Below are 13,744 nucleotides of genomic sequence, written 5' to 3'. Positions count from 1 at the left end.
AGTTTCTGGTTTTAAGGCATACTGCCTCTTATGAGGAAAGCGATTGGGGTCTTTAAGATGTATTTGTACGAGTCAGGCTGATTTTGCCCTTGCACTCATCTCGTTAGTTGCCCAGACCTCAGGATTAATGTCTACTTCCACTAGGGGGAGACATCGCTCGTCCCTTTCTATATTCATACACAGAGAGAGACTTTTGTTTTAGAAAGTATATCGAGGCCTAGAAGCGGCGTGGGACTTTCTGCGACCACTAGGAAGACATGGGAGAACAGCACCGCATCCCATTCACAGCTTGAAGGCTGAGTAAAATATTTGGTCATGGGCTTCCCAGAGATACCTTTAACAGTAGCTGACTGGAAGGAGGGAGGACCAGGATCATAGAGGAGGACTGAATAGGCGGCTCCTGCATGGAGCAAGATATCGATGGTGTGGCCTCCCACAGAATCACCGGGGCTCCTCTGGGGTTATGACGGTGACAGGAGCAGGCGTGGGTAGCCCCGGGCCCCTTCAGTCTTGACCACATTGTTGCAAGTCCGACCCCAGTTGCCTACGCCTCTGAGGGCAGTCCAGCTCTCCAGGGGTCTCCTTCATGGAGTGGGCAGGGCATTGGCCATTTAGGGCACCCAACCCTAGAGCACTCTAGCTTAAAATGCCCCTTCTCTGCTATAGAGGAAGCAAGTCGTCCTGGGCCCAGTTCCTTGGGCTGGTCTCCCCTTCTCTAACCTTGGAGGCCCCTAGTTGACTCTTGGCAAGGCCATCATGAATGCCTTGGCCTTTCGCTTCTCTCCTGTCCCCCTCTTCTCCTCCTCGTCTCTATTACAGAAAACTGGTGGTGATCTTCAGGAGTTTCCCCAAATTTTGTTCTGGGCCAAATGCCAATTTTTGTAACTCCCTCCTGATATCTGGGGCCGACAGGGTGATTTATCTTTAAGAACAATTTGGCCCTCTGGGGACTCAGGGGACATATAAGTATGTTTCACCAGTGCCTCCCTGAGCCATTCCAGAAGGGTTGAGGGTCTGGCTCTCTTTTTCTTCCTGTATCTTTGCTGGTAATTTAGAATAATTCAGAAGTTTTACTCATGCTCTTTTTAGCCCTTTTAGGATACAGGTTATGAAATGGTTCTGGTTTCAGTTGTCAGTATTGTCTGCGTCTTGGCCCCACTCTGGGTCAGTGAATGGCACTGCCTGACAGCCCGTGGGGACTCGGGTTAGCTCCTCTGGAGGTTCTTTTCTCATTTGCAATGTACCATTCATCTCCAAATCCTAGGACTCCCCTGATCACTTTTTCTTTCTCCCCTCCAGTAAGGGTTTGGTTCAATGTAAGCATAACATCCTTCCAGGCCAGTTCAGATGTTAAGATAAATCCTTGGAAGGCTTCTATGTACTGTCTGGGTCATCTGAAAACTTACCCAGGTCCTATTCAATTTGCCTCAAGTCTTGGAGGAGAAGGGGACATGGACCCGAACTGGTCCCTACTTTCCATTGGCTCCTTCTTGTAGGAGCAATAAAGGTGGGTATAACTGTCTTTTCTTTACCCCCTGGGGGGCCTGGCGGGGTGATTGGCCCAACGATGCCTGGGGTGTTCTGTGGTCTGACTTTTGGGGTTCTCAACAACTGGACCTGGATCTGGATAAGGTGTGGGCATGGGGCATGGCGGGGCCAATGGGGAGGAATTAGTGTTCAGAGTAGGGTCAGAAATTAATCCACATTTTTGGCATATTCTTTTGTTTTCCCAAAGGTAAAGAAGGCCTGTATGTATGGGACTTCTGACCATTTTCCTTCCTTATGGCAAAATAAATCTAGCTGCAGGATCTTACTGTATTGAATACTTCCCTCTCCATCAGAGTTTGTATTGAGGCCAGGCTTGTGTGCAGAAGATAAGGTGCTTCTTTCTCTCTCAGGGTCTGGGGGTCAGATTGCTCCCAGTTCTTCAGAATGCATGCCAGAGGTGGTCTGGCTTTGAACTTGAAGGGGAAGCTCCCATTTGGACGATAGATAAAGACAGGTGTCCAGCACCTAGTCAGCCTTTCTCTCTGTGACGGCGTCCACTTGCATTTGGAGCCTGGGGGACAGTGGTCAATCACCCCCTCTGCTGGCCTGCTAGAATTAACTGCTCCTTACCAGTGTGGCCCATACCTTGATTTACCTCTTGCCTTCCCATGAAGCAAGGGTTGCTTCAGAGCTCTGGATCTAGTGGGACCTCACCAGCTTACTCTTACTCTACTCCTTCTGGGAGTTCTGATCCAGACCCTAGTTTCTTCTGCATAGGCCTTAGCATCATACACTTGGGCACAGAGTGTGTGATAGATTTCCTCAGTGCACCATTCAAATACCTCCTCATGCATAACTCAACAAGGGATGAAGGGGATTTGTCTTTCCTCACCCTGAAACTTGTCAGAGCTAATGCCCTTTGAATTTAAGGGGACTCTGTCAACCATAGGGTAGGGTCATCCCTAGAGAGGCCCCTGCCTGTTCAACCCAAGAGAATTAAGTGCAGGGACTGTGTGACCTCTTGCTGCTGGAGCAGTGGTAAGAGTCACAAGCTTGTTCCACTTCCATGGGGCTGCAGATAGGGAAATTCCACACCCCAGGAGGACTGCCTCCAAGGAAGAGAGGTCAATCGAACAGAGCCATTGCCCGAGTTCAAATGGGCCTTAAGATTCCAAGGACAATATTTATGAAGGTCTGGACCTGCAATTTCAAGGGTTTTTGCCGTGAGACTGGAATCACCCTCCTTGAGAGGTCCTGCAGGAAGATGATGCTTGTGAGACAGGGACCTCGAAATCTGGGGATCGTGATGAGGGGCTGCCTTCTTTCTCTGCATGCTTCTGCCAAAAATGTGGAGGCACAGAGTCGGTGATCTAGTTCCCTGACACAGAGCACAAGAACTTTTCTCACACATATTTCAACTAGAGACTGGGGGCCTTTTACATGTTGGGCTCGGGTTTCAGCTTGGCCGCAGGCCAGCTCACTGGGACCGGAAAAGTCCCCTAGAGTGTGGAAGGGGTGAGGCATCTCGAGTCCCATGCCTGTCTGGTCTAGAAAGGTTAAATGTGTAGCCTGTGTAAGGTCCCAAAGGTAGATAAGGGGCCTGAATATGGGGTGTGCCTCACAAACCTCATTCCCACTACACAGGAGAAAGTGGCGCAGTCCTGGAAGGACTGCTTCACATGAGGAGCTGGGGAACTTTTTCCAAGGCCAGAGGTAGGATTCAGACAGAGGCTGCCTTGGACAGTTATGGGTGGGGGGTGTCTATACACTTAAACACCAATTTCTCCCACTGCCTCGGACTTATCCTTCTAGTCACCCACTGTAAGAAATCTAATCTATGAGGCAAGAGGTCGGGAGTTATCTGCATCTCTCACATAGGCAGCAGCCTAGCTGGAGGTTGTCAGTGCCACTGGTTCAATCATCTGGAGCCGAGATCCAAGGACCACTGTCTACTAGTCTAGTCCAGTCTGCCCTTGGAATCCGCAGATTAGGATAGGAAAGTAGGAAGTCGGCTCAGTCACCCCTCTACATTCCCGTCCAGAGGTGGGGGATCAAGGAGCTGCAGACACCGGGAGTACTTTCAACTGAGACTGGTAGCCTATGCTAGTCGTATTTTAAGTGGCAACGGGTGCCCAGACACCTTTATGAGATAAAAAAAAAGTGCAGTATTAAGTCAGGAATAAGAGCAAAGCATAGATCTCCTGAAGTGAGCATCAGGTTCTGTGAAACTGATGAAGTTAGAGGTATACATAGAACATGTCAAGCAAGTAAGGAGTGCCCCTGCCTCACTCAGAGGCCAGGGCGGCCTGAAGAAGCAGGCTGAAAGTCAGAGAGACAAACCCCCCCACACACCCCTCACAGATACCCGACTGGGCCGTCGGGGTCTGATTCCCCACATGCAGACCTTTGAGAAGCTGCTGAAGTGTAGCCTCAGCCTAGACTTGCAGATGTCCATGGCTTTCCTCAGTCCCTCACATCCAAGGAGAGCCTCTGAAAGGGCAACCTGGTCTCCACTCAGGTGACTTTCCTGGCTCCCAAAGGAGATGGGGGATCCACTGAGGGAGATGCTGAGGAGCCTATCGTTTGAGACTTGAAATCGGCAGCCAGGCTAGTCCCATTTAAGTGGCTGATGAGAACCCAATGTTGTGTGCCATAGACGGCTTCTTTGTATAAGGAGAGTGGAAGAAAAAGGAAAGCTCGGATGCCAGTACTCACCTTCGAAGTTATCCTGGATGAGACCCCAAAGATGAAGCCGGGGTTCTTGCTTCCGGAGTTGAAGAATGAACTTCGTGAACAGACACAGCAGGAGATATAGAGTTTTATTCAGTTACAAAGAGAGAAAGAGCGCTTTATTCAGGATCAGAGAAAGTATGGAACTCCCATAAATACAGGGGAGGGGCAAGGCTGCTGCTTGGGGTCTTGGTTTCTACGTTTTATGCTTGTTGAGGTGGGAGTTTCCCACAGGTTCAGCCAGAATGCTAGTTATATTTTAACCTATCTATGAATAATGCTGGATATCTTACTATAAATTAATGGGCTTGCATGACCATGATCAATGAGCTGTTTCATGTAACTGGGTCCAGGCTGGTGGGGGATACATTGTTATATTGCAGTCTCAAGCACCCTGTTTTTCTCTACATTCCTGAAGCCTCAGTAAGACTTTTGTTATTTTCCGAGGCCCATACTGTACTCTAACTGGGCAGGAGTTACGTTCTGCTGCCTCCCTATCTCAGTATCCCAGGTGAGATCAATTCTCAGGGGTACTATGTTTAGCATGGAGTACAAGACTAGCATCTAAAATCCTAATATATACAACTAAGGTTTATTGTATTTATGCAGAATTATGCAGAAATCCTGCTTATTATATATAGCTCATAGTGTAGTTTCCAATATTAATATTCATTGTTTTTATAATTGATAGAAATAGAACTTGAATTTAGACATTGATAGTCTCTAAATAATTGTTTCCATCTTGTGTCCACAATAGCAATGGAATATAAAAACAATAAAAGATTTGCTGAATAAACTGGGCTGAGTTTTAAGTCAAGCATTAGTCACACTAATTCAAAACAAACTTAGCAAATTTCCTCATGACCTACTTTCTCTGTAAACTACACTTATTTCTTCTGGACTAAATGAACTTGCCCACCCTTTTTACTGCTAAATCATATATGAAATCAGAGTGGGGGAGGAAACTTGATTATTATCTGCTCTGGTTCTCTATTGCTGCTACAAGTGACTCCCCCAAAATTAGTGGCTTAAAACAATTATTTTGCTCACTAATCTGCAATTTGGGCAGCTTTGGGTAGGCACAGCTAGTCTCTGTTCCACTTGGTGTCAGTCGGGGCAGCTGGAATGGGCTAGACGAGCCTCTTCTAAGATGCTGACTCATGGCTGGGCGCTCAGTTGATGTTGGTCAGAGGACTGGGGGTGGTCTCAGTTCTCCATGTGGGTCCCTCCAGGGATGCTTGGGTTTTCTCACATCATAGTGGGTCTAAGAGCAGATATTTCAGGAGACAGAAGTAGAATCTGCCAGTTAAAGTACTAGGACTGGAAACTGGGACAGTCTCACTCCCACTGAATTCTATTGGTCCAGGAGACAGAGCCCACTCAGATTTAAGAGGGGACACATACTTCACTTGTAGATATGAGGAATATTAAAGAATTTCTGCATATCTTTAATCCACTTCACCATCTCTGGCTCTAAGAACAAAGGGGGATAAAGATGGCAGGTACCCACTTACTCAGGCATGTGCTAGTTACTGTGCTAAACATTTCTTAAATATATTGTCTCCTTTTGAAATACTTGAAACTCTATGAGAAAAATGCAAAAACAAAACCCTTTTAAGTATTATGATCCATTTTACAGATGAGGAAACCAAGGCTTAGGAGCACTTGCCTACTAGTGCTGAGTGGCATCATGGGGCTGGAACTTGGTTCAGGTTCACTCTGAAGGGCCTGTTTTAATCATCATGCTAGACATGGCCCCAATTCCTGAGCTGTCAAACAATACTTCTGGAAATCAGAACCTGATGCACAGAGAACTGTGGCCTACTGAGAAAACTAAAATTTTACTTGAATATATTAAATATTTTCCATGAATAATTGTTTCTTAAATCCTTTGATCATGGGTTACCACTAATAATTGTTTCAAGTGAATACACAGCAAAAATGAACAACCTTGGAAAGCGCTGATCTTTGTTGGATGGTTTATTTTTCATGGATTAATCTTCAACATGGTTCAAATTCATGCAAAAGTCATTTTCTGCTAGTGAAATTTTGATTTCTGTGATTAAGTCATTTCCTGGCGTGCAAACAGCACCATGAGTTTACCTTGCTGTATCAGTTATCACTCAAAAATGGTGGCAATTCATTAAAACAATTTTTTCTTTCAGCAGGAACCCTTGGGGCATTTCCCCAATGAATCATTGAAAAAAATGCCTTAAACCTAAAACTTGTTCTTCTCTGGTACGTCACCAATAAATGCCTAGCTTTCAAGTTCTCTTAAAATGCTTAAATACAGTGTGTTTACTTGCTTCCACATAGCTTGCTAATACATTTTTTTCTTCTTTTATATGGAGTAAATGTCTTCTCTTTGAAATACCTCCAAGATTACAACTTTGCTTCTATCCTGAATGATTGAATCAAATTCAATATTGAAGTCTTACTTCATGGTCTAGCAGTTTAAAATTGGAAAAGTAGACATTTGGTGAACAAAGTTCAAGGGTAGATTTCTAGAAATTTAGTAGGCTACTTCATTTGTTTGACTACCTGGCAGATGACCTATTAGTTCCATTTACTTTTCTCTCTACTGAATTTACAGACCACCTTCACCTCTCTGCTGGACTATTTCAAAGTCTCCCTACTGGTCCTAGTATTTCCATTTTTTGCTTGTCCTCACCACCCCCATCCCCCTACCTTTCCATTCTCCACATAGAAGCTAGAGCCATCTTTTAAAATTATTTATCAAAGTACTCCCATGCTTAAATCTCTTTGCTTTCTATTGTACTTAGGATAAAATATAAAGTCCTTAACATGGCTTCCCGAGCAGTCCCTAGGCCTCTCAACATGGGCACATACTATTCTACCCTCAGTATCTCACTAGCTACAGGGGCCTTCCATGAGATCTCAAAGCCCCCTGAACTCCTTTCGTCCTTAAAGCCTTTGCTTATAATGTTGTGCTCACGTAGCTAACAGTCCTTGAAGCTTGTCCTCAGTTTCTCTGGTCATGTCCTACTTCCTTTGAGCTTTTAATTAATATTACTTCCTCAGTGAGGTTTCTTCTGTGCTCCCCTCTAAATTAAGTCTCCCTCTTCTCCTCACAGCACCTTATTCTTTTCTTTCAAGGCACCAACAATTTATTACAATAAACATATATTGTTTTCTCCCCAAGACAGGAAGCTCCAGCATGAAATCTGTTTTGTATATCACATGAAGATCTCTTGGATGAATAAATTATTATCCTTGCTTCTTAATCTAATACTTGATTCTCTCCTACCCTGGAAAATAGCCCTTAAACCTGAAAGTATACAGTCTTGGAACCTCAGGAGCAGGCACCAATGAAAGTTGTGAAATCTTAGTCAAAAAAGGCAACAAATGTTTTATTTTTTTTCAATGCAAATTACTGTATTCACCACGAGCTAGGGAAGAGTGTATATATATATATATATATTTTTTTTTTTTTTTGAATTTATGGAAGACTTAATGACATGGAAGAGATCCAGCACCCCAACAAGTATGGCCAGGAAAGAAATCAGCTCTGTAATAGGACAGTTTAATGAACTACAAACAAGAAAGGGTGGGAAAGGAAGAAAAAAAATGTGCATTGAGTTTAAGACACTGTAAAACTCAAGAAGACATATTTACTATTCAAGTATAAACTCAGTAAGGACTTGGCATAAATTGAAAGGCAGCTGCTGAGGTACACCATTATAAAATAAGTTCTATGAATTTACAATTCTACCTTCCAATTTTCTGGGAGAAAAAACCAAACTCTTGAAGGTCTTCACCAGAGACCCTGAGAGGGGTTTAACACTTTTGATGAAGACATAGTCAACAATCCACGATTGAATTTACTATTCAAAAACATGTGTTTATTTAAAACAATAGGAATACGTGCTCTCAGACTGTCTTCTAAGAGTTTTGAGACTATTAGTTCAAGAGTTTCAAAGTATATTACTTCCAAAAACAATACTGATTAAAAAAATTTTTTTAACAAACAACAAAAAACCTGATTTGATGGTACCTTAAAAATATCCCAAATACCAAATTTTCTCCAGTCTAACACTGCACGTAAGCTAAGAATTCCTCTTGCATTGTTAAAACATTTTTTCCTCACAAAATGTGGGTACTGAAATTGGATAGAAACACCATGAATGTGAAAATACCACCAATTTTCTGCAGTTAAAAAAAACTAGAATGTTCTTTGGAATCACTGAAATAGCAAAAATTTGGGTTTTTCCTACAGTCTGCACCTTCTTTCAGGCCCTCCATGTTGCTTGTAGTATTGACCTGTGTGATCCTACTTTTAGAGATTCAAGTCTTGCAGTGCAATATCCATGCTTAACACACCGGTGTCTCTCTGACCAGTGAGAAGTTACGCTTAACTTCTCCATAATGACTTCTGCCCAAAATAAAAACTTTAGAATATGAGACAAAACATCCTGTATTAAACAATCAAATGAACCCAACATGGAGAATTCCAGAGTCCAGGAGGGCATTGTCTCCTAATATTTTTCATGGAAGTACCACAGGCCCAGCTGTTAGCATTCAGCTTTCCTTGGCCTTAAAAGGAATTTCTCAGCACTGGCAAGTTGGGTTAGATTCTAAGAGAATTTTGTCTTTGACAAACTACCATTTTTAGCATAAATCTGGCCATGGCTATAGGCTTCAATGTGCATACTGATTAGAGATGGGTTTTTTTCTTTGTTTTTCTCTTCAACATTGGCTAGAATTGAGTAGAAACAAGTCCATGATGACTTTTCACATGTGTCATGAAATATGAGAAATCTGTCTGACTCTAGACACTATTTCTTTACGACATAATGGGCAGGTCTCCAGCTGCAAGGCACAATCCATGCATAGGTCACTGAGGAGAAAGACATGAATGGAATGCCAGTTAGGATACTTCAAAAGGTCAAAATGACAACCTCTAAGACAATCTAAAACGTTAACAAGCTTGTTAATTGAAAGGGTAATAATTACATAAAGTTAAAAAAATCAATATATACATAAATGAGTCTCCCTCCCATTTATGATCCTCCTCTTCCTCTTCTGAGGAGTTAGTTAAAAGTTCAAGTATATTCTTTCAGAAAGTCCATATGTACCCAGCGTATATATGCAGGTATGTATATGTAGGTAAAGATACAATGCTATTTTCCCCCAGACAGCTAGCCATTTATCTCACTATCATTTGTCAAATAGTTCATGTTTCACCATAGATTTGATACAATGGCTTATCATATGTTAAAATTTCATTTGTAGCTAGTTCTGTTCCTGGGCTGCTTTTCTGTTCCATTGTTCTATCATTCTTTTCATATGCCAGAACCAACCCAAAAGTATTTGCCTTAATCTATTTTAAGATGTGGTAGCTAGAGTTGGTCGTCTCTATAATTCTTCTTTTTCAGAATTTTCTTGACTTAGTATTACATGAACTTTTAAATTAGCATTTCTATTTCCAGAAAAAAAATCATGTTGCCTTTTTTATATGGACTGAATTAAACTTAGGTTTAGGTAAAATTATTACCTTTACAATACTGAGAATTCTTCCTATCCAAGAAGAGATCCATTTATTCAAGTTTTCTATTACATTCTTTAGTAGTTTAAGTTTTCTACATAAAGGCACCACATATTTCTTGATATATAGTCTTAGCTTTTTTTTTTGACTATTATAAAAGAGCTGTTCAATGGTATGTTCTAATTGGTTGCTATTCATAGATAGAAGAACTACTGTTTTTTGTAACCAGTTAGCTCATTCAACTGTCACACTGATTCCAATACACTGTCAGCCAATTCTCCTGGTATTCAAGTAAACAATCTATCATCTCCAAATACTGATTTTCTTCCTCTTCCCAGGTTTCCTTTTTTTTTTTAAATTAAGGTACCATTGATATACACTCTTCCCAGTTTCCCTCTTTTATCTAACTGCCTTAGCTTATACAATGTGAGTCATAGTGCTAACAGCAGGAGTCCTTCTCTCGTACCCAGTATCTGGGAATGCTTCCAGGGTGTCACCCTTAAAAAGATGCCAGTGTTTGCTTGAGACATACATCTTCTATATCCTTAAGGAAGTATCCATTAATACCTACTTTATATGGTTTTCTTCCCCCTATCCATTTCTGTTTTATAGTATTCCATCCATTAGGAATTCCATCCATAAATGGTTAAATAATTTTAACAAATGCCTTTTTAGCATTTTTGGAGAAAGTGTTAATTCCCTATACCTCTTCCCTTTGGCCTATTTGAATAAACTACATGAATAGATTTCCTATATTGTACCAATCTTGTATGCCTGAGATAAGCCCCCTTGGTTTTATTTCTGGGTTCTACTTGGTAATATTTAGGATATTTACATTTACATCCATAAGTTCTCTTTTATGGTACTTTATTAACTTTTGTTTTGATTATCATGCAGGCTTTGTAAAAAGAATACTGTAGTTTTCCTATTTTCTCTATGGTCTGGAAAAGTTTGAAAAATTCACCTGTAAAACCACCTGGGATTAGTGCCTTTGGCAGGGAACCTGAAAGTAGCTTTGATAATCATCTTAATTTCTTCTGTGGTAATAGGAATGCTTAGACCAATCTCTTTTCAGGAGTCAATTCATATCATTCAGTTTATCCAGGTTTCCTTTCTTTCCCCCAACCCTTTTAAAATTTGTTGCTGATGAAAGTTGAACTAAATTTTCTTACACCTCTTAATTTCTTCTTCCAACCCTGTTTTAGATAGATTATGGAGACTGTACTCATATTTAAAATAGCTGGTTCTGTGTTTTTAGAGATCAGCTCTCATTCATGAGCCCTTGTTGTGTTCAAAGCCACCAAGAAGGGCCAGACAGCTCAAAAGTGAATACAACCAGATCCTGCTGTTTGGGATCTTAACATTCTCACAGAAACAAAGGTCAAAAAGGGTATCAGGATGTCCAGCCTTTAAAGTCTGCAACTGCAACTAAAAGCTCAAAAAGTGCTCCAATAGGAATTCTGGGCTTGATGCCAGAACTTGATGCCAAGGAATAGACACAGCTGGAATCATTATGCCTTTAAGAGAGAGACTGGAAGAGCCAAGGATGAAATGACACACACTCTATGTACTTCCCTCAAAGCCAATTAAATAACATCTCATTTCAAAATACAGTAAGGCAGAGCCAGAGGCCCAGGCTGAGATATCTGTGGGTGACAAACTGGGATCCATCATCCAGGCTCTGGACCCCTAAGAGACTTGGTGGCTAAAGCCCTGTCAAAAATAAGGCCAACGCAGGGTAAGCGATATGCTGAACTACTGTGAGCTGGCCTAGCACGTCAGCATGGGTACTGCTTACATGCAGTGAGCACACACGCCTGGGCCAGGCTGTCCAGCAGACTACCCAAGTCCTCTTCCCCTTTCTGACCTTAGCTGGGATACTTATCTTAGGGACCATTTTACTTGCTGATGTTTAAATATTCTGTTCTATAAGATCCAGGATACCCTCTGAATTCCTCTCCTACAACTGAAATTTGGTCAGATGGCAAGGAAGCACTGCCTTCTCAATGGTTAGGAAAGTAAACAGTAAGTAAATGAGGAGGCTCTCAAACTAAAATGGACTGCCCCAGTGGCTCATAAATAACATTAAACCTTTTACATTTTGTGAAGTGAAAACAGTATTTAAAAATATAGTACTGAGTAAGAAAAATAAAGACATAGGCCTTTTTGTATCAAGCAACTTCTATTTCAGATATGTTCTGGAAGATAGCCATGTACTACCTGGCAAACTAATTCCTCAATCAGCACTTTGGAAATAATAAACCTTGATGAACAGCTGTGGATCTAGTACACTGTAAAAGCAGCTCAAGGACAGGATGAAACTTTGCCTAATGTAATGTACAAAAGAGGAAGTAACCAAACAAACCCTCTCACCTGTGTCCACATGGCTTCAATTGTGTGTCTGCTACTTCATCACAACAGAGGGAGCAGCAGTTTTCCCGGATACTGACTTGCTTCAAGAGGGCAAGACGCCTGTGCCTGAGTAGAAAAGTTTCAAATTAATTTTATCAACAAATAAATGGGCCTGTTAGCAGTGAAGCATGCAAAAGGCTTTGAAAATGCTCTGTACACATGAAATGTACTATGTACTCCTTATGTCTGTTCAGCAAAGTTTTCATACAGACATCTCATTTCAATGCTATAATGATTTTATAAAGTAGGGAATGAAGGAGCATGGTCATTCCCATTTTACAAAGAAATAGTTCAAGAAACACTGCATTAAAGACACAGATTTAAGATTCAAGAATCAAATTCAAATCTTTTGGTTCTTAGCCCAGTGCTCTTTTTGTTTAACCATCAAATTTTAACCTTTTAGGGGGCATTATGATTAGCATGTATAATGTGAGTTGGGGGCACAGGGAGGGCTGTGCAACACAGAGAAGACAAGTAGTGATTCCACAGCATCTTACTACGCTGATGGACAGTGACTATAATGGGGTATGTGGGGAGGACTTGGTGATGGGGGGAGTCTAGTAAACATAATGTTTCTCAAAAAAAAAAAAAATTTTTAACCTTTTAAGTTACACATCTCTTGAGTTTGATGAAAAGCACAGAGCCTTTCCCAAGAAAAATGTACACACACAAGTCTTTATACAATTTCAAGGTGTCTACGTAAGTCTGGCATAGTCCAGACCTCAGGGGAGAACCCTTGAGTTATCCTTTACCAGAGTCTGGAATGGAAAAGCCGACAGGCAGAAATGCTCTGCGAAGGTACAGCGTGATGAGAGGGCAACAGAAACAGGCAGTACTCATTCCATTTGCTGAAGGCCTCACCATGTGCCAGGAAGGTACTGTTCCAGCCCTAGTGATCCATCAGCAAAGAGAGGGCTAAAAAAGTGTTCCTGCCTTTAGAGAGCTTATACTCCAGTGGGGAAGACAGACAATAAAACCAGGTAAAAAAGTAAAATTACCAGAATTTTAAGTGTTGATGAGCAGTATAAAGAAAAATAAAGTAGGGAGAAGGATAAGGAGTGTGTGTGTATGAGAGGCAGGGAGATACAATCTTAAATATGGCAGCCAAGAAATTCTCACTAAGGTGAAATTTTAGTACAGATATGAAAGGAGTGAGGGAATGAGCCCTGTGTTTATCTGGAGAGAGAAGACCATTTGTGATACTGTGTGTATATTTAGTCTTAGTATGGGTTCCTGGCACAGAGTCCCTAAAACTCTAGGATTCCTAAAGGAGGAGAGCAATAATGGCCTTTTGTTATGTTAATGAGACAATGTTCCAAAAATCATAGGTCACCTAAGTTTGGGGCTCGTTGCCAGGAAAACAGCCATATCGTTAGTGGGTTGGAACTTTCAGTCTCCCCTTCTTCCACCTCCCAGGAACAGAAAAGGACTGAAGATTGAGCTCAACAGTCACCGATGACCAATGGCTTAATCAACCACCACGCCTCTGTAATGAAGCCTCCATAAAGCCCCCAAAGGATAGGGTTTGAAGAGCTTCAGGGTTGCAAGCATGTGGAGATGGGGAGAGTGGTGTGCTAAGAGAACACGGAGGCTCCTTGTTCTTCCCAT

General features: G+C 41.8%; 1 protein-coding gene across 1 annotated transcript in view; it reads right to left on the bottom strand.

Moving 5' to 3' along the window:
• Positions 1 to 6,183: 6,183 nt before the first annotated feature.
• The window catches only part of RSPRY1 (ring finger and SPRY domain containing 1), a 45,036-nt gene continuing 37,475 nt past the window's right edge, over positions 6,184 to 13,744 (bottom strand). The window contains exons 14-15 of the mRNA XM_037010785.2: positions 12,098 to 12,202; positions 6,184 to 9,076 (exon numbers count right to left, since the gene is read on the bottom strand). Coding sequence (XP_036866680.1) covers positions 8,980 to 9,076; positions 12,098 to 12,202 — 202 coding nt within the window. The 3' untranslated portion in view covers positions 6,184 to 8,979. The remainder of the gene's footprint in view (positions 9,077 to 12,097; positions 12,203 to 13,744) is intronic.

This window comes from Manis javanica, chromosome 17 (genome assembly GCF_040802235.1).
Source record: "Manis javanica isolate MJ-LG chromosome 17, MJ_LKY, whole genome shotgun sequence".
NCBI classification, from domain to species: Eukaryota; Metazoa; Chordata; class Mammalia; order Pholidota; family Manidae; genus Manis; species Manis javanica.
The sequence above is the reverse complement of the archived record's forward strand: the minus strand, read 5'-3'. Positions and strand labels throughout refer to the sequence as shown.